This window comes from Ostrea edulis, chromosome 6, assembly GCF_947568905.1.
Source record: "Ostrea edulis chromosome 6, xbOstEdul1.1, whole genome shotgun sequence".
In the NCBI taxonomy this organism is placed as follows: Eukaryota; Metazoa; Mollusca; class Bivalvia; order Ostreida; family Ostreidae; genus Ostrea; species Ostrea edulis.
In genome coordinates this window covers 87,458,477-87,484,152 of record NC_079169.1, presented here as the reverse complement: position 1 = coordinate 87,484,152, position 25,676 = coordinate 87,458,477, and the positions used below count along the sequence as shown (strand labels likewise).

At 36.3% G+C, this 25,676-nt stretch overlaps 1 protein-coding gene across 4 annotated transcripts in view; it reads left to right on the top strand.

Moving 5' to 3' along the window:
- Nucleotides 1-7,720: 7,720 nt before the first annotated feature.
- Nucleotides 7,721-25,676, top strand: part of LOC125647453 (RNA-binding protein 33-like) — a 38,115-nt gene continuing 20,159 nt past the window's right edge. The window contains exons 1-10 of one of the 4 annotated variants that reach the window (XM_056142509.1): nucleotides 7,721-7,782; nucleotides 14,978-15,069; nucleotides 15,539-15,581; nucleotides 15,744-16,072; nucleotides 17,549-17,645; nucleotides 17,845-17,961; nucleotides 18,756-18,903; nucleotides 22,755-22,975; nucleotides 24,506-24,691; nucleotides 25,214-25,322. In XM_056142509.1, coding sequence (XP_055998484.1) covers nucleotides 15,032-15,069; nucleotides 15,539-15,581; nucleotides 15,744-16,072; nucleotides 17,549-17,645; nucleotides 17,845-17,961; nucleotides 18,756-18,903; nucleotides 22,755-22,975; nucleotides 24,506-24,691; nucleotides 25,214-25,322 — 1,288 coding nt within the window. In that variant the 5' untranslated portion in view covers nucleotides 7,721-7,782; nucleotides 14,978-15,031. Of the gene's footprint in view, nucleotides 7,802-14,977; nucleotides 15,070-15,538; nucleotides 15,582-15,743; nucleotides 16,073-17,548; nucleotides 17,646-17,844; nucleotides 17,962-18,755; nucleotides 18,904-22,754; nucleotides 22,976-24,505; nucleotides 24,692-25,213; nucleotides 25,323-25,676 lie in introns of all 4 variants that reach the window. The other 3 variants (XM_056142510.1, XM_056142508.1, XM_056142511.1) reach the window with 3 other exon arrangements.

Genomic DNA, 25,676 nt, shown 5'->3' with positions numbered 1-25,676 from the left:
AAAATGGAAATTCCTTCTGCCAGACTTTGAGTTGAGACCCATATTGCTTTTCATATGCCACTAGGCAATTTTGACCCGAGGGAGCGAGTTTGGTTACGTTTCAAAAAAAAGTGAACAAGTGATTACGTGACAAAACACTTATAAGAAAGAAATATAAAAGATCTAGAAGAGTAGAATTTCACTCTGAATAACACAAAAGTTGAACATTGCCCTTAATTAGCTCTATTGTACAGTGTAGACCCTTATCTCCAAGTGGCGTTATTCACATATTACTTTACTACAAATCTACATGTTAAAACACTATGGAACTATTCATTAAAATGATATTATTGATTACTCTAAATCATGACAAACACTATTATCGGGATATAGGACTCACATATAGTATCACATCAACTGATTCGGTATGCAAGAGCTTGTTCTGCCTATAGTCAGTTTTTAAATCGAGGTAAGCTACTGACAAACAAGTTGATGGTACAGGGGTTTCAACAGTCTCGATTGAAGTCAGCATTTCGCAAATTCTATGGTCGTTATAACGATCTAGTTCTTCTATACAACCTCGCATTGGGTCAAATGCTGTCTGACGTGTTTCATATCGATTGTTAAGCCATTCTTGGCACATTGATTTTTACTGCGGATAACTCCGTTTACCTGATCAGAATATAGGGCTCACGGCGGGTGTGACCGGTCGACAGGGGGATGCTTACTCCTCCTAGGCACCTGATCCCACCTCTGGTGTGTCCAGGGGTCCGTGTTTCTCCAACTATCTATTTTGTATTGCTTGTAGGAGTTATGAGATTGATCACTGTTCGTTATCTTCACCTTGCATTAATGCGTTAAATACATTATATGCATTACATTTCTCTTACAATCTTAAAGTTCCCTATGAAACCACCTTTATATTTTGCATGATTCACAAATCATTGCATGAATGGAAAACAATACAAAAAATTTGGAAACTTCGAAAAATGCAGCATTTGATTGGTGTATTTCATGTTTTAATGGCCGATTTACATCCTTGTTTGATCAAATACTAGTAATAAAAGATCCCACGTAAACATAGCAAAATCCTACTTCTTTTGATGCGTCCAGAATATTGGGTATCCTAAGACCTTAACAATGTTGTGTTTTTTGAGATTTTCTACAGTATTTCTATTTTCTAGTTGACAGTAGCTAGATAGAAAGGTTACACAGAAGAACCTGTATTTTGAAAGTGTCCAGTGGCTCAAACTAATTGTCCTTTGTAGATAGGGTATTTATTAAATACTCAGAATACCGTTCTTTTTAACGTCACTGGTCATGTTGGTTGAAAACACCATGTTCCGTATTGAAAATGGGAGCATATCTAAAGGCAAGCAGCAGAGTTATTATATTTGATTATATCAGTACATGAGTAAGAGAAGGTGGATCTCTAGATGTCTTTGTTTTTGTTTTTTCTGTCGTTAACAATTCAGCTTTTATACGTAAATCTTGAACTATCCTTGTTAGTGAAGACGTTTGGAAATTCCATTGGGTGACCTTTGATCTTTATATTGAATATTGAACCAAGAACTTATGAAACTTAAAAATGGATTAAAACATGATAATTTTGTCATCAGTCTTGTGTGAAACTACTTCTGGCGACAATTAAACGAGAGCGAGATTAATATAAAATATTTTGGCTTGTTTCTTAATCTAAATTACAAGGCATTGACTGTAAACACTAGTATCAAATCATTTATGAATAAATATTGTTCAAACTAAATAAAGTCACTTGATACATTTTGTTTGTTTTGTTGTAGTTAGTTGTATATTGTTGTATATTTTCACTCATACATCTATGAAACGTCACAATTGCCGCTGAAGGGCCTATGATTTAGACCTCTGATCGACGCCTTTGACCTTTAAGCAGGGATGAATTTTTATTGTGTCACAGCTGTTGTGGCATGGGGCCTCGGATTTTGCTGTCTCATCCGAAGGCCTGTCACATTTAGTCGCCTCACTGGATCAAGACTCTGGGCACTGCATTTCCATAGCGATGCAACGACAACGTATACAGGGTAGGCACAAGAAACAAGTGTAAACGTGATGGGACTTTCTTCCAAATACACAAAGACGCAAACGCAGTCATGGACATGGTTCATATAAAAGACCAAATATCCATAATTATGTCCCCCTTTAAAGAAGAGCGGCATATTGGTTTGCACCTGTCGGTCGGTTGGTCGGTAGACCACATGTTGTCCGCTCAATATCTTGAGAACCATTCACTTGATGATAATGATATTTCATATATGGGTTGGTTATGAGTAGAAAAAGACCCCTATTGTTTTTCAGATCAAAAGGTCAAGGGTCAATCTACTCTGGATATAGGAATATATTGTCCGCTCAATATCTTGAGAACCCTTTGCTTGAAAAACATCAAACTTAACACACTGGTACATCCTAAGGAGTAGATGACCCCTATTGATTTTGATGTCACATGGTCAAAGGTCAAGGGTCAAACTGGGAATAGGAATATACTGACCATTCAATGTCCAGAGAACCCTTTGCTTGACAGACATCAAACTTGATACACCAGTACATCTTCAGAAAAAAATTACCCTTATTGATTTTGAGATCACATGGTCAAAGGTCAAGGGTCAAACTGGACATAGGAATATACTGTCCGTTCAATATCTTGAGAACCCTTTGCTTGACAGACATCAAACTAGATACGCTGGTATAACTTCAGGAGAAAATGACCCCTATTGATTTTGAGTTCACATGGTCAAAGGTCAAGGGTCAAACAGGGCATTAGAATATACTGTCCGCTCAATATCTTGAGAACCCTTTGCTTGACAGACATCAAACTTGGTACACTGGCACATCTTCAGGAGAAGATGACCCCTATTGATTTTGGGGTCACATGGTTAAAGATCAAGGGTCAAACTGGACATGGAAATACAATAAATATACTGTCTGCTCAGTATCTTGAGAACCCTTTTCTTGACAGATATCAATCTTGGTACACTGATACGTCTTCAGAAGAAGATGACCACTATTGATTTTGAGATCACATGGTCAAAGGTCAAGGGTCAAACTGGACATAGGAATATACTGTCCGTTCAATATCTTGAGAACCCTTTGCTTGACAGACATCAAACTTGGTACACTGGTACATCTTCAGGAGAAGATGATCCCTATTGATTTTGAGGTCACATGTTTAAAGGTCAAGGGTCAACCTGGACATTGGAATATACTGTCCACTCAATATCTTAAGAACCCTTTGCTTGACAGACATCAAACTTAATACAATGGTGTATATTCAGAAGGAGATGACTCCTATTGATTTTGAGGTCACATGGTCAAAGGTCAAACTGGTCATAGGAATATAATGTCCACTCAATATCTTGATAACACTTTTGCTTGACAGACATCAAACTTAGTACACTGGTACATCTTCAGGAGAAGATGACCCATATTGATTTTGAGGTCAAAAGTCAATTGTTGAACTGGACATAGTAATATATTGTCTCCTATATTTTAAGAATTATTTGCTTGATTGACACCAAACTTGGTACACTGGTACAGCATAAGGCGTAGATGACCCCTATTGATTTTTAGGTCACATGGTCAATTCACTCTTGACATAGGAAGATATCGTCTGCTCAATATTTTGAATTAATGATACTACTATCAATTAAATGATGTGTGTGTATAACCCTTTTCAATTTTGCACCATGGGGGCATAGGTGTTTTACAAACATCTCTTGTATTACATTTGATTCACTTTTACCTTTCGACAATTACGTCCACGTCATTCTCACAAAACTTTACTCTGTTCCATTGATAGTTTTGAATACGTTGTTTGAAGAAGCTAACACTAGTCCATACTTGGAATTTTCAATCTCAGAATATAAACATAATCAACATTCTTTGTCACATAAAGTTCAGTCGTGTATTCCAACTTATTCTAAGTTCGAGTCTACACCCTATATTTCCCACAAATATACTTCCACTATTGCATCCAAACTTTTTATTTACAAACAATCCTTACAGTGTTTAGATAGAGACCATCCTATACTTAATCCACCTACGTGTTCTTCGTCTTCACCATCTTTAAACAGCTGGACATGTCGTTATTGGTAATGTTGATATAGTTGAAAATGAGGACTTTAAATGACTTATTCTAAAATTTCCTATATTCAGAGAACCTCGGTCTTTCAACTGGCGGCAGAACATCATCTCCGTTAAGAATTATGTCGAAGATTATGCCAGACGATGGTTAAAACCAGATCCTGAGATCCGCTCACTTTAGATCGCTACACTAGTGTAGCGATCTAAGTGAGCGAATCTCAGGATCTGGTTTTAATCAGATTGGACGATGGGCTAAATATGAAAAAGAACTTGATAACTTGTCAGAATGAATCAAAAGTATAGGAGGAATATCAAAATCCCATATTAGACACATCAAAACAAAAATGCGTATCATCGATCCTACTGCGTTTAGTAAACCAGGAATGATAAAAGAATTAGATAGGTTACGTGAGGGGTATATTTTGGTTCCATCCGACAAAACATGTATCAACATTGTCTTTGTTTGTAAGGCTCATTATTACAACTGTATTTTCAATCAAATAATATTAATTAGATTGATTTTCAACGAACTTGGCATTAATTCTGCATTTGATAGTCGTACTTATACTCAACTGCCTTTCAAAAGACGAAATTCTTTAAAATCATGTTCAGTTTTAGACACATTCAATATCCCAGTCAATGGAACGGATGGATTTGAGTTACCGTACCTATAATTGCTGTTATAAAATTTAGAAATTCAATTCAAAAGGATTATCTCCCTCACACATATCTCTTATCCTTAGACGAATTTGACTCCACTTTTTTGGCACACTGTTTTCCCCTAAAATAGCTCTAAAACTTCATTGTTATTTCGGATTTCAAACATTTCGTTTGAGCATCACTGAAGAGACATTGTTTGTCGAAATGCACATCTGGTGCATCAAAATTCGTACCGTATAACTTTTACATTATGATGGTTGTCGTCGTCATGTTAATCTACTGATGATTGTCATCGTCATGTTAATGAAAGGCGAAGATAACGAACAGTGATCAATCTCATAACTCCTTCAAGCAATACAAAATAGATAGTTGGGCAAATACGGACCCCTGGACATACCAGAGGTGAGATCAGGTGCCTAGGAGGAGTAAGCATCCCCCTGTCGACCGGTCACAACCGCCGTGAGCCCTATATTCTGATCAGATAAACAGAGTTATCCGCAGTCAAAATCAGTGTGCCATGAACGGCTCAACAATCGGTATGAAACACGTCAGACAGCATTTGACCCAATGATAGGTGGTATTGACGAACTAGATCGTTATAACGACCATAGAATTTGCGAAATGCTGACTTCAATCGAGACTGTTGAAACCCCTGTACCATCAACTTGTTTGTCAGTAGCCTATTTCGATTTAAAAACTGACTATACGTAGAACAAGCTCTTGCATATCGAATCAGTTGAGATATATAAACACCAAATACAGGTGATAATGGAATATTGCTACATAATTCCAATATCATTTATTACAATTGTTTTGATTGGACAAAAATAAAGCTGAACAAGAGTTTACACATCAATAAATCCGAAAACGCGATGTATTCATACACGCCTGAAAACAAATAACATAGTGCAGGGAAACTATTCAAATTTTTGCAATTGTTGATAAAGTGAACGAATTGGAATTATAAGAATCAAACATTCTTTTTGAAGAATTTATCGATGTGTAAACTCCAGACATTTTACTCACAAACTAAACATAAATGTGCTTCGCACTTTTATTCAGTTTGTGAGTAAAATGTCCGGAGTTTACACATCGATAAATTCTTCAAAAAGAATGTTTAATCCTATAATAAATATGGGAAGTTAACGATGAAGAAGCTGAAATCATCCCGTTTGTCATACAGTTGAGTTGTCAGTTTGCCGTTAATTTAATGTCTACTTTCAATAAAATATCTAAGTATGAAGCAGAAGTGGACGACTCTGTGGTGTCCTTTATTTCGAGCTCACAGGGATATATCAAATCGACATATGAATGAAAGTTATTATTGTTAATAGACAAAACGTCATCGATATATCGAAATGTCGAATTGAAGACCACAGCGAGAGATTGTTTCTTCTCACGTAGAAGTTTTTGAATAAATTCTGCTTGATATGAATTTAGAAACAGGTCAGCTAACAAAGGAGCACAATTCGTGCCCATGGGAATTCCAACAGACTGTTGGAATACCTGATCACTAAAGACCACAAAAATATTGTCAATGAGGAACTCTAGAATATTTTTTATTTCAACTTCAGAGTACTTGTGCGTGGAATCAGAGTGGTGTTTAACAAAGTAAGTTTTTGAATGACTAATCACTAGAAATGAACATTTCCGTTTTCCATTTTTGTTGAAGAAGCAACTGTCTATAATGTCAAAAAGTCTAGTCTTTAATTTATCGTGATGAATGGTCGTGTAAAGTGTTGAAAAGTCATAGGTTTTAATGTTATTGATTTGGGAAAAATTCTACGATTTCAAGTTTACTAAAAGTTCTTTATGAAATGAACGGGGTCGATCCCGAAGAAAAGTTGACTTCAAACGAGACTGGTGAAACCCCTTTGATATCAACTTATCTGTCAGTAGGTTGCCTCGATTTACAATTAAGTGTCCATACACAAAACATGCTTTAGCATATCAAATCAGTTGAGAGACATAAACACCAGATGCAGGTGATAATGGAATGCTGCTACATATCAGGGAGATAAACCAGATCATTGTATAACAGACCTACAATAGAGAAAATGCCAGCACGAGTTGTTACCCTCGACAGTTAAATGATCGTTTACAGATAATATAAACCTTTTCAGTATCAGATAGTTTACTAGAAAATATTGTATTCATTGAATAAAATTCCCACCAAAGGTATATATTTCTATCATGCAAAATGATTAATGTATTTTTAATATATTTTGCAAAAAACTTATGAAGTTTTCTACGTGTCAAGGGAGTATTCATTATTTATGTAAAGCTTTTTCGCCATTTTCTTTTATTTTCTGATATCAGAAAATATATTTTGTGATATCAAGAAATCAGTTTAAATTCCTGATATCAGAAAATCATTTTTTGATATCAGAAAATGATGATTTTTTTTATATCAGGAATTCGAATTTTTGATATCAGAAAATGTCTTCTAAATATTTTTTATATCAAGAATGTGAATTTCAGAAAAATTAAATTTTTTGATATCAGAAAATTTAATTATTTTTTTTATATCAGAAAATGATTTTTTGTTATCAAATATTCGAATTTTGTATATCAGAAAATGATTTTTTAAATATCAAATAATCATTGATATCAGAAAATGACTGTTATTATTTGATATCAAGAATTCGAATTTCTGATATCAGAAAATCATTTTCTGATATAAAAAAAATTAGACTTTTTGATATAAAAAAATGAGATTTTTGATATCAGGGACCAGTATATGTAGGTCCCTGTTGATATCAGCAAATACTTCAAAAATATTAAAACGGCGCCTCATAATTAAAATACACCCCCACCCCCCCCACCCCCCATGACATTATTCCAAATATCGTGCGAACCTCTTTAACAATGGATATCCTAAATCCGTCTACTAAAATATATGATGAGCACAAAGGCAAATTTCTCGCAGCAAATACATAACTGAACACATTTTGTAGAATTATTTATAGTACGACTTGCCTATTGAAGAAAGGTAGCAGCCATCTTTGATTTTTACAGAAACACGGGGTTTATCGTCTTTGAAGTGGTTTGTAACTATACTTTACTTAAATGCTACTGTGTTTAATGCAAAGTAATTATCGAGTAAAAGTGAAGACTTGCATGGCTACTGTCAATGCATTTGGTTCAGCAACATATGATGTTGCATACTAAACGAACCAGTGACTTGAGGCTGGTATTAGCACTGGTAATATGGCGTGCATGCATGTATATATATATAATACCCTATTCTCGTTAGAGAAGTTGAGAGGCATAGCCTTCATCGACTTCTCTTCGCAAGCATTCATATTTTGATTCTGGAAAACGTGTAAATGCCGGAGTCGGTGACGGTTTATATTTCGACTGATATGTCGGGATTTACGCAATAGACAACTTGTTTTCAAACATTTAACGCTTTCTAGACGTTCCGTCCCTTAGTCGATTCGTCCCATTACCGATCCGTCCCCTAGTTAATACGTCCCCTAGTCGATCCGGCCCAGAAAAATAATTACTTTTTTCCAAGCTATTTACAGTACTGAATTGGTTTAATTCATCTGCGTATTTCATCTTCATGGTGTGTGTGCAGCTGATGTCTTCTGTCATCAGGTAGGATGACAATATGCTGTTTTGATATTTGACAGCTTTTTCTAAGATCATTATACACATCAATCAGGGTTCGAAATTAACTCATGTCCGTAAGTCCGAGACTAGTAGAAAATGTGTCGGACTAGTGAACTCTCTATAGCACTAGTCTGTACGGACTAGTGAAAATCCGGAAATCAATTTTGAATTGGTAAAGATTTTAGCAAGATTTGTCTGAGTCTCTTAGATGTTTGAACTTATGGTTGATTACCTGCATGGTCAGGTGTTTGCCTGACTATGACAGTCTGATCTTCCAAACACATGGAGTGCGTTCGAGACCACCGTTCTTCGAACGTGCACACATTGTCAAATTCCTGCCGATTCCGAACGCCGAGTACACATCACGAGAACGTGTTCTAGGTGCAAGAATTGCAAGTAGTGTGGTCTGAGAACATGCACGTTTGTATGCACATGTTCTCGTCATTCGTGACTCTAACACAGTAGTTCATAACACTATAGCTCATGACTTGGTCAATCGAGTGAATTTTATTGACTTTCTTGATAAAATTTCGAACTCCTGTGACTCTAAGGTCTGAACAACAGGAACGTCGATCTCGAACGCACTTATGGACGTTTATCAAAGGATTAACTCGGAGGTTAATATTGTATGCTTTTGAAGATCTTGAATACGAAATAAAATATGGTGATCTCTTTTTCTTCTGTAGGTGTCAGAAATCGAATTGTTTGCAACTGTGATGTGTTTAGTTTGATTAAAATGAAGATCATTTTTTGATATACTGGACGGACTAGTGAAATGCTTTGCGGACTAGTGAACATCAATAGTGACTAGTCCATATGGACTAGTGCTTGAAAAAGTTAATTTCAAACCCTGCATCACAGTATTCGATAAAGTGGGCCTCATTTTCAATACAAAGAATAGTTAGGTTACTGTAAGCTCGTAATTAATGATCAAAGGTTGCGCAACAATGCAGTTATAAAACTGTTTTCACTAAGGTGTTTTCACAATGATCAGTGGACAGGGGACACACATTTACATTGATTGCTATACATGGTTAAATAACGATGTTTCTACAATAATTAATGAGCACACATTTTCATAACCATCACACTTCAAACAAAAATCATAAATCCTAAATAAACAATTTTATCTACACGTTAACTTCGGCAGTTATCTAATAGCAGGGGCCCTACTGGGCAGTCTGCGCTATAAATCTACTGTACACCATCGCCAGTTATCTAATTTTGATAACTAACTGCAATATATATGCAAAAACATCCCTTTGTCTTAAGTAATTATTCATTTATCAGCGATTTTTTTTCCTTATATAACTGGTACCGATAAACGGTACCATTCCCAATGATAAAAACCATTGATTTTTCCCAATTTTGAGACTAAAAATTTCCAATTTACTTGCTGAAAAATAGACCGCTGACATCATAATTTACTTAGTCTGAAACGTTGTACAAGTTAACTAAAATGTTCACTTCCAGTATTAAATCGAAAGTACAGATCATGGCAGTGTGCGTGTTTTGTAGAGCTATGACGATTCTAAAACGAGGCTACGACTATTCCTTATGGATCACAACAGCAAATATTACTGTAAAAAAGTTTTTAAAGGGATGACTACTTCTTGTTTTGTTCTCTTTTTTTCTTTCTTTTAGTTGAAATCATTTGCCGATACATTGGTAGAAAATTCCCAATTTGTTCGATTTTGATGCTATTTTTCCCAATTGAATGGGTACCGGTACCAGTACCAGTGGGTAGAAAAAAATCGCTGTTTATTATATCTTTGATAAAAAAAAAATGGAGGGGCCGGATCGACTAAGCAAAATGGGCCGCATCGACCATGGGACGGACTGACTGTGGGACAGAACGACCTGCTACCCATTTAACAGGTTGGGAACACTTCCCCTATAGCAAGATATTCTCGCTAAATTGCGATTATCCTGCCCAAGCGAGAGTAAATACATCCCGTTCAACCAAGAAAAACACCCGGTGAAGTACATCTCTTCATGTTTCACGGGAAAAGAAGAAAAAGTGCTAAAATGTCCGATACTTCTGCAAATATATTAATCAAAACAAAAACACTCACGATGTGTATTGGATTTCAAACTGCTTCCCTCTTATGCAGCAACTTTGATATGCAATTTCTTGACTATCTTGTCAATTTCATAGAAACAATTCGCATCATGTTGAGTGTGTGTTGTGCTTATTCAGCGTCGCATGGGATTTGCCATTATTTTCAATAAAGACGTTAAAACCTGTTTATGGTAATGTTTATTTCTCACTAAAGAGGGATAATCACATTTTAGCGAGAGTATCTCGCTATAGGGGAAGTGTTCCCAACCTGTTTAACAGTAATGCACAAAACTGTCAAAAGGAAATCAAAACTTGCTTGCTTTTAATCCATTTTCAACATGTCCCCTGTCCCGGGTTTACATTAACTTGTCTTGGGAGCTGTCACAATAGGGGACCAGTTAAGAGAAAATCAGGCTGATGTAATCAGAGTTGTGATTTAAACCCGAAGAGAAGTCGATGAAGGCTATGCCTCTCGACTTCTCTAATGAGAATAATAATACCCACACAGAGTTCTTGAAATTTCTTTTAAAGTGTTGGACATTTGGTCTGACACTGTTAGAAATAGTGTCAGCCCAAACAAAATTTTGTCAGTCCAGATAAAAATGCATCGCTTTTGAGGTTTTCATAAATTTTATTTAGAATCAATAACATGTGTTATTGTATTCAATCTCCATCTCAGCTATAACTTTATAAATTATCTTTTCATACCCTTTCTCATCTTCCTTACACTGAATGTTCCTCACTTTCACTATCTGAGTCACTTTCTTGCTCTATTTCTCTCTCACCCTCCACTTCTCTCTCATCCTCCATTTTTCTCTCTATCCTGTATATTCCTCACAACTTCTTTCTCATCTTCCTCTGCGATCGTTGTAACTACTTTTTCTCTCACTTTTGCCCGGGTGTATATGTAGCTGGTCTTTCGTCAGTTTCGACTTTGAGCGGATTGTGTCACCAAGCAGTAGGTAAAACCACTGCAAACAAAAGCCATTGTCTCCCAGATTGCCAGGCGGAGATACAATCGGTTTTTCTCCTCGTAGTTCCTCACAATTGATTCCTCACGTTTACGTTTCAATGTGTTGCTGGATTTAACATCGGTTTGAAAATTTAGGGCCACATGGCCGCCATTTTTCCCGGTTAAAAACGGACTTCAATTCCGATCTTATATCGGCCGTCAGGACTGACAATTAAGTAACTTGTGTCGGACATTTACTACTTTTATCGGATAATCCGACATTACCGACACTTTTCAAGAACTCTGCCCACATATCACTTGTTCAACGCTGTTGTGTAGGCCAATAAGTATATTTTCTGGAGAGAGAAATAACGCAATAAAATATTGTTACTTAATTTTGAGTAAACTGACACCGTTATGAACATGGGCTCCTATGATCATTGCTGAGATTAGTGATGTGCAGGTCCAGTCCTAGCTATTAATAGCTACCTAGGTATTTAAACCTACTTAAAGTAGCTACTTCTACCAACATTTACTTGGTTTTAAAATAGAAATAAACAATAATTAAGGCGCATCTTTTAAACAGGTCAGTCGTTTTATGTATCATGTTGCGCAGGGTTGTCACTAACGCAAGAATCTGCGTCCTAGACGCAGAAAATTCATTTGGGATGCAAGTTTGTGCGATATGGCGAGGTACGTGTCACGGACTCCTAGTTAAAATCATAATTTTACTTAGAAGCCCTGATATTGTGCATAGATTAAAACTCGTAGTAGGAAAAAACTAGGTAAAACATTGCGCTATAGTGAACCAATATATTACCACAGAGTTCAGTGTCCCAATCCGACTTTACAGGGTTCCAAATTACCACTCGCCCACTCGCATTGGCGACTAGACTTTGCATGTGGGCACCCAAAATTTCTGTTCTCATCGCCCACTTGGCGACCGTAGTTGTCCGATCAACATTTTTCTTTCCGACCGATTCGAGTCCTATTATAATTGAAGTTCAATTTCCGGTTGAGGTTTTGCCACTTTGCGAGACATTCCTGGGGTATCGAACTTTCCAAAATGTATTTAAACCAGAAGTTGAACAACGTTAGGGTTACTTCAAACGAAAAGAAAGCTTCTGCTTTTAACCAAAGTGGAAAGAAGGGGAGAATATGGCTTGATGACGGCGAAAAGGGGATGACGTGCTGCGTGTACAAAACATGACACGAAAGGTCCAATCGTTGTGTCAGCTTGCCCAAGTTATAAACTTGACAGCATCGTAAAGCTGAGAAATTTTGAAATAACATAAAAGTCTGAAGAAATGTGAGTCAGACGCAGCAAAGATCATAAAAGTCCATGAACTCTGATATTTTTGCTAGGTTGACGAAATGAGAGTGGAAATGAGAGGTATTTGAAAGAATTACGGAGAAGGAAACAGAATTTAAATATTGATATTTTAATTTTTTAAATAAATTGCAATGTGACTTGATGTTTCTTTCTTGTGACCCCCCCCCCCCCCCCCCCAATGTTATTCAATTTCATGTTATGTGTGGGCTACTAAAATTCCATGTGGGCTAACAGGATTTCTTATTCAGGGGCCCACTTGGCCCCTTAGGTATTCAGTCGAAGTTGGAACCCTGCTTTAGCGTCAGTCAATTAGGTGGGAATTAGAATATAATACTAAAAAGATAATTAGATAAGATGCAAAATGAAGAACATTTAACCACTGACTATTATTTATTTTTATTTCTTTAAATCTAGTTAGTTATTTATTTTTACAAATCAGGATCTATATTTGAAAATAAATGTTTGTCTTCCGGTAGCCATTTTTATTAGAATCGAAAGTTGCGTGCGCTTAGTTTGTAAACTTTGGTAGGTTTTACAGATCGTCGGCAAACATAACTAGAACGCATCTATTTTATCACAGTAATAATTTGATTATAATGCTGTTTAAGGTAGACCTATACTCGGCCTTAAATAGACTCAATCATGGGAAAAATGTCTTTATAAGATAGATATATATTCCAGTAATAGATAAACATTGAAAAATATATATGTCAACATGCTAATTTCATTGTTATTGCTTCTCAAAAGTAAGTACCCCATCCACATATAATCAGCATTAATGAAAATGTATTCCTCCTTCTTATTTTTCTTAATAATTATTATTTTCCCAGAACAAATGAGCTGTAAGAAGCAACATAGACTATATACCCATTTTTTAATGATATGTAATCATTTATTTTAATAAATTTGAATAACTATTTTCATAATGTACACTTTGTGAGCCCACACATGTTAAAAGAAATACTGTTGAAAATGCCATTTGATGTCAATTGGTCTTTTCTCCCAATTTTTATGGACTAAACCTTGAATAAATTGTTTCTAATTTACAGATTATTATCTCAGAAAAAGGATTTGTGTTAGAAAATCATATGTTGATGCATTAATTTAAAAGCTATAAGCTCTATAACAAGTACACCCCCACCCACCCACCCCCCAAAAAAAATCTTGAATTATACATAATCATATTTTCATACGTCTGTGAAATTTAAGTATATTTACAACTTTGGATAATAATTTGAACTATGTTAGACTATAAGTATTATAGATACATGTGGTTTGCAATTAGATTTTACATTTTATCTGAAAACAAATCATTCTAGAAGAGGGTATTCACAATGTGAATGTAAAACGAAAGTAACAAACTGAATTTTGATAGTTTTGCTATTATGATTAATGCATGTGTGCAATGTGTGTTATATCTTTTATCATGAAATCATTTGCATGTACATAAATTGGATATACGTACATGTACACCACTTTTATAACTTTGATAGAAAAAGAAAACACTGACAGTCTATCAAAATTATATTAATGTGCTGCATAAGTTTTGGATTATTAAACAAATCTATAGTGAATCTAAAATGTATATGATATTGTTTTCATTGATATGCAAAAATTCAACAATTCTATAAATTGAGAGTCTGTGAAAATCTCTCCTTTATTGATTTACTTCTCTTATATTAACTGTCTAATCTGTGTTGTTACCTACGATGTTGATTTCACTCCACCACTGACAGAAATGCTATATATCATGTAAAGATAAACTTCAATGATCTTACGGACTATATTCTGTTGGTATCTGCATGAGTGGTGAAAATGCTAACTCTCAACATTTTTTATTTAAATCTCTGTTGCATAAAAAACACATGTTCTGCACATCACTCGGACGCCATATTTGTTGTTTTGGTGTAAGTAAAATCTAAACCGAACCGAAATCCGGAATTTGTAATCGGTGCATCGAATCGAATGGTATGAATCGCGGTGCACCGAAATTTTCGGTTCACCACACAGCCCTATATATAATGGTATATAGTGAGGATTTTGTTTATATGATATTACCCAAAATTACACGCCAATAATGAGATATGCATATATGCCTAATGATATGTAAAGCAATGGCCTGGCAAAGTTGGGTGCAATCACCACATTGTGATGTTATTATATCTAAACATGACTTAGAAATGAACTTGTGTGTGTTTATACATACTGTTACTATTTACCAAGATGTCATATCGTCTTGATCTCTTTCTCTTTCCAGAATTTGGGTGAATAAGATATCAAACATGAAGAATCAATAATTGACCAAATCAACATGTCTTTCAAGCGTCCAACAGAAGTATCATGGGACAGGTGATGAATAAACAGACACACATATATAATGATTACATTAGGTTGGGAGAAATCTAGTCTTTTGATTCATGGACCTTAATCTTATCCAGAGTTACCTCTCTTTGTTTAGCTAAAAAACTTGTATACAGATGTTTTATTTCAGACTCAGTAAGATTCAATATTAATGTATTCTTTCAACCTATTAATTTAAAGAACTAGTAAAAGAGTATCAGACATGTATAGCTACATGTATTAGCACAGCCCAGAATATATACTACTGACATCCTGAAAGCTGTTATTTATGGTCTATACAGCCAATACTAGAAATTCAAGAAATGTGAACGTTTGGTCCAATGAATGAAAGGATTTTTTTTCTTAGCCTTGGGTAGGTTTTTAATGTTTTATGACCAAATTCCTTAGTAAAATATGTAATACCATATATGTTTATGTAAATAGTTTACATGCGTATAAATATTTTTGTATGTTTCAGCGATGAAGATGAGGAACTTTTAAGTATCAACACAAAGTTCAAGGTTTGTATATCGCTGTGTTAAACGATCTGCAAAGTATCACATTCAATGGCTCATGTTTTGCCTAAATGAAGAAAAACTAATTAAATATTGTGATAAGTAATTTTTGTACTGCCCATCTTCATTGTGCTCCGTCAAGTAAGATATAAAACAATTTGTTGACAGGGTGATGATGATGAAGAATTAGATGAAGATGCTTTACTAGGATCAGATGAGGAACTCTGTCAATCTTCACTTCAATCGGTGCCCCAGACCTCTAAGACTGCGTCTTCACTCTCAGAGAAAACACCCACAAAAGGAACAGGAAATAAAAATGCAACCAACAGAGTGATATCTACCATTACCACAAACAGGAATGGAACACCGGGTTCTAAAACGACTGCGAAGAAAGAGGAATCGATGAAAAGAACTCCAAAAACTACACCGGCATCAAAGATGATTACCAGGACTTCGCAGTCAACAGAGAAGACAAAGAAAACGATCACTCCTATTGTGTAAGTTTTTCTGAACGCGTTGAGTGGAATCTTTTGTATCACTATTTAAAAGGGAAGTTCGATCATAAAGAAAAACTGTCAGAGCACTTTACAGTGCTGTTCTGTACTGTGTAACCGTCAAAAGTTCACAATACCCAAGATAAACATGGTCTTTAGAAGACCTGGCATCAGAAGTGGTTCTTCTCATGTAAAATTATCTGTCAGAGTACTTTACAGTGCTGTTCTGTACTGTGTAACCGTCAAAAGTTCACAGTACCCAGGATAAACATGGTCTTTAGAAGACCTGGCATCAGAAGTGGTTCTTCTCATGTAAAATTATCTGTCAAGCAGCTTCTTCTTCTTTTTTCGGGGGGGGGGGGGGGGGGGGGGGGGGTAGTGGTAAAATGATACCTGCAAATCAAATTTAGAAATCTAGATGTTGCTACAGACTTGAGATATAACAATATGAAAATTTAAAAATGAGTGGCAGTAAATAATTATATTTCTTCATATTTTAGGAGAGATAGTTTTATACATAGGGCATGCAGAAATAGGTTCTAGCTTTAAAAAAAAAAAAAAAAAAAAATACATTTACTTGTACTTTCAGGGTTGCAAATAACAGTCAAAAGTTTATGGGTCATTTGGGCCCACATAAATACTTTTAGGGCCTATAGTTGCAAATAACAATTTTATCATAAACGTACCTACATATGTATATAAAAGGATAAAACTCCTATGACAATGTCTTTTTCTTTTAAATCAACTCCATTTCAAGTTCATTCAAACTCTCATCCATTGTCTATTTCTCTCACCATCAGTCCTCTGATTTCTCTCTGACTCGTCCTCTACCATGTCTGTATTTGCTAACCATGCACGTTTTTTCTCCCCCATTTCAATGAAATTTTTTTCTTTGATAGTCGGAGAAATAATCTTTGCATTTTTCAATGGGTTAAGAAACCCCTTCAATGAATTTCCACCTGTTAACTTTCCCATAACCTTCATCAATATAACGTTTGATTCGTTTCAAGGTTATTGATAATGAAACAGTGAAAAAAGAGGTATCAAACCGTGAGCAGATTTCCGAAAAAAGTTCTGATAAACTTTTACTCGTCATGTGGGCGAGAGGATTTTCATAATCTGGTTGCCCACAAATAGAATTACTCACATTTGCGAGTGGTTATTTGCAACCCGGACTTCACAACAGATCCCATTAAAGTTTTCTTTGTCTTCAGAAATACTGTTTGAAAAGAAGGGTTTTTTTTTCCACCCATTCCTGGATTTAACTGTTATCTTTCTGACTGGAAATGACTATTTATTTACACACCCATTGTTTTAACTATCAGAGATTTAACGGTTATATATCTGACTGGAAATGACTATTTTGTTACACACCCATTGTTTTAACTATCAGAGATTTAAGGACTATCTTTCTGACTGGAAATTATTATTTTGTTACACACCCATTGTTTTAACTATCAGAGATTTAAATTTGTACAGGTTTTCTGAGCCCGAGCCTGTGTTACTTTTGGATCCGGAGGAGAGTTACGACTTTGACGAGTCTGGAATGACGGAGTCGTTTTTTGAGAGTAGTCAGGTAGGAAGTTTAACCATGCATTAACATTAGAAATAAGCAAACGTGGATGAGCAGTAGTCCAACAAGGAGTTCATCCATTATTAGGAGTAAACGGTTAATGTGAACAGTGATCAGACAAGAAGTTCATGAATTAACATTAAAAGTAGGCAGGTTATGATAGAGTAAATATATAAATGTCTTATTTGTAATTGTGTTACAGAGTGAAGGGACAGAAGATGATCCGTTCGTAAAGCCCCAGGTGGTCAGAAATATTGTCCCAATTAGTCGGACAGATGAGGAAGAGATAGAAGACCAATCAGATATCTCAAGTATGGAGGTAAGAAAACAATCTTCACTATTTGTTTCAGTTTTTATACAAAAGCTTAAAGTGTACAAAAATACAGTTACATATATTCAGAGGGGGTGCAATTTCAATACATGACGTTACATTAGCATAATCCAATATCTATGTGGTAACATTAGCATAATCCAATATATATGTTGCAATATTAGCATAATCCAATATCTATGTGGTAACATTAGCATAATCCAATATATATGTGATGATGTTAATTAGAATAATCCAATATATATATATATATATATATATATATATGTGGTAATGTTAATTAGCATAATCCTATATATATGTGGTAATGTTAATTAGCATAATCCTTTATATATGTGGTAATGTTAATTAGCATAATCCTATATATATGTGGTAATGTTAATTAGCATAATCCAATATATATATGGTAACATTAGCAATCGTTGCATTGCGATTCATACCATTCAATTCGATGCACCGATTACAAATTCTGGAGTTCGGTTTGGTTTAGATTTTACATATACACAAAAAACAACAAACATGGCATCCGAGTGATGTGCAGAACATGCAGATTTTTATGCAATCGAGATTTAAATCACTACTGTGTTGAGAGTTAGAATTTTCACCACTTGTATACCAACAGAATATGGTCCACCAGATCGTTGTAGTTTATCTTTACATGATGTATAACAATTCTCTCAGTTATATTGTACACACCTATGCTTGGTATAAGATTGTTTCTAATTTGACTTGCAGGGTTCTGTCAGTGCTTGGTATAAGATTGTTTCTTATTTGACTTGCAGGTTTCTGTTGACCGAGGGCAGGATAGCAGTGAGGAAAGTGATGAAAGTGACAAGGAAGATGACAGACGGGGGCGGTTTAGGACAGAACGGCAGGGAACCGTCAATCTGACCAGTCATAAACCAGTGGCTGATATCCCAGATACTCTAGGTCAGTCACTAAAAGCAATTCAGAGCACCTGGCAATATCACACAGCACCTCATTATCACTCAGTACCTCACAATATCACCCAGTACCTCACAATATCACACAGCACCTCAATATCACACAGTACCTCACAATATCACACAGCACCTCACAATATCACTCAGTACCTCACAATATCACACAGCACCTCATTATCACTCAGTACCTCACAATATCACACAGCACCTCACAATATCACACAGCACCTCATTATCACTCAGTACCTCACAATGTCACACAGCACCTCACAATGTCACACAGCACCTCACAATGTCACACAGCACCTCATTATCACTCAGTACCTCACAATATCACACAGCACCTCACAATGTCACACAGCACCTCACAATATCACACAGCACCTCATTATCACTCAGTACCTCACAATATCACACAGTACCTCACAATGTCACACAGCACCTCAATATCACACAACACTTCAATATCACACAGCACTTCACAATATCTCTCAGTACCTCACAATTCCACACAGCACCTCGCAATGTCACACAGCACCTTACAATATACCACAGCACCTCAATATCACACAGCACCTCACAATGTCACACAGCACCTCAATATCACTGAGCACCTTGCATTGTCACACAGCACCTCAATATCACTCAGTACCTGGCAATATCACACAGCACCTCACAAAATCACAAAACACCTCACAATATTACACAACACATCAGTATCACAGCACCTCACAATATCACACAGCACCTCATAATAGCACACAGCACCTTACAATATCACACACCATCTCGTCCCGAGGGGATCCAGTCCTCAGTACCCCTGGGGCAGTCCCTCGGATGAGACTGCAAAAACTGAGGTCCCATGTCATAGCAGGTGTGGCACGATAAAGATCCTTCCCTGCTCAAAGGCCATAAGTGCCGAGCATAGGCCTAAATTTTGCAGCCCTTCACCGGCAGTGGTGACGTCTCCATATGAGTGAAATATTCTCGAGAGGGACATTAAACAATATTTAATCAATCAATCATACACACCACCTCAATATCACACAGCACCTCAATATCACACAGCACCTCAATATCACTTAGCATCTCAATATCACACAGCACCTCAATATCACTCAGCACCTCAATATCACACAGCACCTCAATATCACAAAGCACCTCAATATCACAAAGCACCTTGCAATGTCACACCACCTCGCAATGTGTCAAGGTCATACATGAAAAACAATTTGCTTATAAGGCTAGGATCATCAAACTTGGTGTGCATGTTTGCTCATGGTGTTGGTGTCAAGTATATATGAAAAGAAATTTATATGCTTTTCAAGTTAAGGTAGATTTGAGTGAAAGCTTCAAACAATTCAAAAATTTTACTAAACTTTCTTTTTAATCATTAATCGGGGATAATGATTTATTTTGAACAGGCTTATTTTGCAGCATGAATGTTGCTTTTGTCAGCTACACTTTAAATATAAATTCTTGTGTGGGGGGGGGGGGGGGGGGGGGGGGGTGTTAAATTGTAGACAAATGTTGATTTTTGTGTAGCACTATATCTTTGATTTCTATTTTAAAAAATATAGTGTGACAGGAAAATCATATTTCATCTGTACAACTTGGTACACAGTCTGAGTTCCCATACATACAGTAGCATTCTTCTAGTACATAAATTGGACGACTTTGAATTTTTTTATTTCATTTAAACAATAAATGCCTTCTTTGTTGTTTTATCATTAATGAAGGTAGCTAACATTGCAGAAAAAAATCATAACTCGTGTAAGCATGTTAAGAATTTGTTTTTTTGTTTTTTTTTTATTCTTCATGTGTTTTTTTATACGCCCGTCTTAAGACGGGACGTATTATGGTATGGCATTCATGTCCGTCCGTCCGTCTGTTAGCTTTTTCGTGTCCAACCCGTAACTTAAATACTACAAGGCCTAGAATCATCAAACTTTGTCTGTAGATACATCTTGGGTAGAAGGTGTGTCGCACATTAAAACCAGGTCACTGTGACTTTTCATTAAGAAGATATCCGTCTGTTAGCTTTTTCGTGTCCGACTCGTAACTTAAATACTACAAGGCCTAGAATCATCAAACTTTGTCTGTAGATACATCTTAGGTAGAAGGTGTGTCGCACATTAAAACCAGGTCACTGTGACTTTCCATTAAGAAGATATGGCCATAGATGGCAAAAACTTGTCCGGCTCATAACTTGAAAACTATTAGACCTAGAATCACCAAAATTGGTCAACTAATGCATCTTAGGTAGAAGGTGTGTCGCATCCTACTTTAAGGTCACTGTGACATTTAATTAAGGTGATATTAAAAAAAAATGTTTTAATGGGTACAATCTATACTGTTAACAATATGTGACGGGCGTATTATGTGCCGTGGCGGTGCACTTTATTTTAAATATGAAATAGATTAAAGTACTGAAATGTCATATCGTTGATCATTTCGTTACTTTAAACAGAACAGCCCATGCAACCTTTGACCTTGATGATCAGTGCTCGAGCTGGGCTTCGCCATTTTCGCCAATGGCGAATTTTTTTCAAAAATGGCGGGGAAAAAATGAAAGTGGCGAAAATCCCTTTTTGCAATAAATTGTATTTTTAATCCTTTGTCAGTGACACATTATCGCCTGTTTGTTTATGCAGTCAGTCAAAATCTGTTTATTCAGTCAACGCGTGCGACCGGAAATCTCGCGTCGCTCCAGTGCACACAGAGCTGGTCACAGCCTCAGGTAATTTATGGCTGCAAAAAAGTCGGTGATTATGTAATAAAGTACATCGGACAGCTGTTCAATTGTTTAACATTTAAAGTCGTATTCATTATCGTGTTATCATCTCCACATTAATGTCAATTCTTAACCAGAGAACCGACCGGTAATTAAATTGGCCGTATTATTGTGTATAATATATACATGTATATGAATACATCAATTCTTTGTTTTTGCGGCCAAACTTGTTGATTACAAGTTTTGATTTTGATGTGTTTGATTTTAGTTCGAATATTTCATAAACAATGCGGTCGGTCACCATTGATATGGACATAGCAATTTTAATAAATAATTTTCTTTGAAGTTCGGTGCGCAACAGTATAAAAATGCTAATCTCATAAGACTATGCACCCCATTCTATTTTGACACTAAACTTGTAGCTTCTGACCCTAGTCAGTCTAAAATTAAAAAATATCTATGTTTGGCTTTACAGTCAACCCCACCTGCTCAAACATCTGATTCTCTCCAAATTGCAAAATCTTCCATACAAAAACGGAAATTTAATAGGGAATGGTTGAGATACGACTCTAAATTGGGCTTGATGTTTTGTGACATCTGCATTTCGGCCAATGTGCACAATGTTTTCACTGAGGGGTGTAGCATCATGAAGTTTATATTTATATGATTTATTATCTGAATTTTGATTTCCATAATAGAATTTATCAAACAAATCAACTTTTTATTATTTCAGAAAGAAATGTTTAAGTATGGTAGCTGGATATGATTAAGTAATGTAACTGATTCAAAATGCTAAAATAAGTGTAATGAATAAAATAATATATAATATGGTGGAAATAATTGTAAAGCATGTGATTATTTGTGCCGCGCCACTCCCTGAAAAAGTGGCGAAAGGGAATTCTGGTCCAGTGGGAGCACTGTTGATGATGCTCAATATTTGGTAATGAGTAAGCTCACAGGGGGAACTAAAATCCAGAATCCTAAAACAAGTTTGCAGCAAACATGCGTTCATTGTATATTATAAAGGTAATGTCAATATCAAAAGAAACATAAGAGATTCAGGGAATGTAAATATTGTAAGATATCCGGGGATTTTATTTCAGAAATTTCTAAAGAGCAAGAAAAAGAAATCGAGCAGTTTTTACAGCACGGACAAAAAAGATCTCATAAGTTCAATAGGGGCAGAGGTGGAGGACGTTTTCCCAATTACCCACAGAGAAGAGGCATGGGTAACAGGGCACCACTGTCCTCTCAGAGTATTAATCACAGTCAGGTTCCCCCAAGTTACTCCCACCAGGCCCCACCCCAGAGTGCACCGGACCAGGTGAGTTTGATGAAGCACGTGACTGCATGTCCTGCCGTGTGGAGGTGACATACATACATTCATGTCGTCCTATTTAGATTATTGTAGAAAAGTAACAAATTTGAACGTGTTTTTAGTTTGCTGCTTCACCACAGAGGTCAAAGCAAAGGTCAAATCTACATCTACAATCAGGTGGTCAAATGACAACCTACTTATAGTTTTACTGTCCAATTCTGAATTCAGCCAATGCAGTAATGCTGTCAATAGATTGAATTTTTGTATTTAAAAAACTATTTTCATATGGAATTTTTCATACGTATTATGGTATGGCGATGTCCGTCTGTCCGGACCTTCTGGGCAGGATACAGACCAAACTGTAAGCTCCAGGGTTTTACAACTTGGTACATTTGATCACCATGATGAGTAGAGATTGACTATTGTTTTTCATGGTCAGATGTCAAAGGTCAAGTTCATAGTATCACTTCATAGGAAAACCTTGTAGGCAGGATACAGACCAAACTGTAAGCTCCAGGATTTTACAACTTTGGTACATTTGATCAACATGATGAGGGAAAGATGCCCATTGTTTTTCAAGGTCAGAGATCAAAGGTCAAGGTTGTAGCATCACTTAGTAGGAAAACCTTCTGGGCAGGATACAGACCGAACTGTTGGGGCTAGGACTGTCAAACTTGGTACACATACACCTTATATACCAAGTGGAGGATGCCTACTGTTTCTCAAAGTCAAAGGTTAAGGCCATAGTAGCAGGATACAGACCAAACTGTTGAGGCTAGGACCACAGAACTTGGTGCACATGGTACACATACATGCCAAGTGGAAATATTACATAGAGAGTACATGATTTGTCTGTTTTCATGATGCCAAGAAAGTATGTCACACCTTGATGATTGCTGATACTACCTGAAGCCAAGTTCAACAAATCATGGTGCAAGAAAAACAACTTATATTAGCTTTTCATTGGCATATTGTGTACTATTGGTGATACCTCGTGCAACGAAGTTGCAGAGGGTATAATGTTTTTGACCCGTACGTCAGTCCCTTTCTTGTCAGCACAACTCCTCTGAGATGCTCAACAGAATTTTGTGAAACTTTGTAGTTAATTGATAAGGATACACTGTTTAGATGTGCATATTCCCAGGAAATTCTGATTCAATAATTTTTGTGGGAGTTATGCCCCTTTTGAACTTGGAATTTCAAGCCCGTCTGTCATGTTCTTGCAGTAATGCATAGCGTTACCATTCATTATGTGAGACATTGTCAAGCAATGTTGGAGCATGGGGTATGTGAGCTTGCTCACTTTTGCTTTCTTTCATCTTTGAATGGTGACCAACTTTAAATTCACCAAACTGAAAATGAGTTCCCATGTGTTGATAGATAACTTTGAGTGTGAGAAAGTTGTATATTTACTATTAGCAGCTTAAAGGTTAAATGCTCTGACATTACTTTGTTATTGATGTAGGACTTTACAAAGATTTTGTATATTATGTAGTGATTTTTTAATGTGGTAAAAAACATAGTCGTGTTTATCAGCAGTCGCCATCAAAACCCCAGAAGATCCATATCAATCCACATTTTCGTCGAGGGGCCATGCCGCACTCGCGAAATGGGGACGGACTCATGCCAAGCCCAACAGTACCCCCTCAGTATAGATCCCCAGGCCCCCCATCCCTAACTCAACTACAGCATCCAGCCCCTGTTGTGCATTCTTCGCCACAGGTAGGATTTTTTGTAAACTTTGGGTAGAATGTTTTGCATGAGACAGATTTATAGTCACCATCTGGTTTTTGTTGTTCAACTTCCATTATGGTGGAATTTTGATCAATCAATTCAGAAGTTGATAGCCTAAAAATACAAGTTATTTTCAGTAGCAAGATTAAAGTTTTAGTCATATATGCTCCCATATTTTTAGCAACATGGAGTGCTGATTTGGATTTTAAGACTACTTTCTTTCACACAAAGCAGATATATTTTAGGAGTGTTGACAATTACTGTATACAGGGAAATATTCACCCCCATTTTATTTTCGTCCCTTTCGCCCTTCCTGTCACTGGGCGAATTTAAGAGTGGGCAAAACTGTTTTCTCTCATATCTCTCTTTTAACACAACTATGTCTGGGCGAATTTAAAACGGGACGAAACTGTCTGCAAGTGTAGAAATGGGGCGAAAATAACCCTTTATACAGTAATTGTTTTAAAGGATGATTCCAGAGTCAATCTGAGATTGTTGTAATTACTACAGAGTGGACCATGGACCTCCCAGGCCACCCCTCAGCCCATGTACAGTAGCTCCCACCACCACCACCCTCCTCATCATGTCCAAGCTCCACCTGTCCACCTCCAGTATCCAGGTAAGTTATCACCTGTCTACATCAGTATAGAGGTAAGTTATCACCTGTCTACATCAGTATAGAGGTAAGTTATCACCTGTCTACATCAGTATAGAGGTAAGTTATCACCTGTCTACATCAGTATAGAGGTAAGTTATCATCTGTCTACATCAGTATAGAGGTAAGTTATCACCTGTCTACATCAGTATCCAGGTAAGTTATCATCTGTCTACATCAGTATCCAGGTAAGTTATCACCTGTCTACATCAGTATCCAGGTAAGTTATCACCTGTCTACATCAGTATCCAGGTAAGTTATCACCTGTCTACATCAGTATCCAGGTAAGTTATCACCTGTCTACATCAGTAGAGAGGT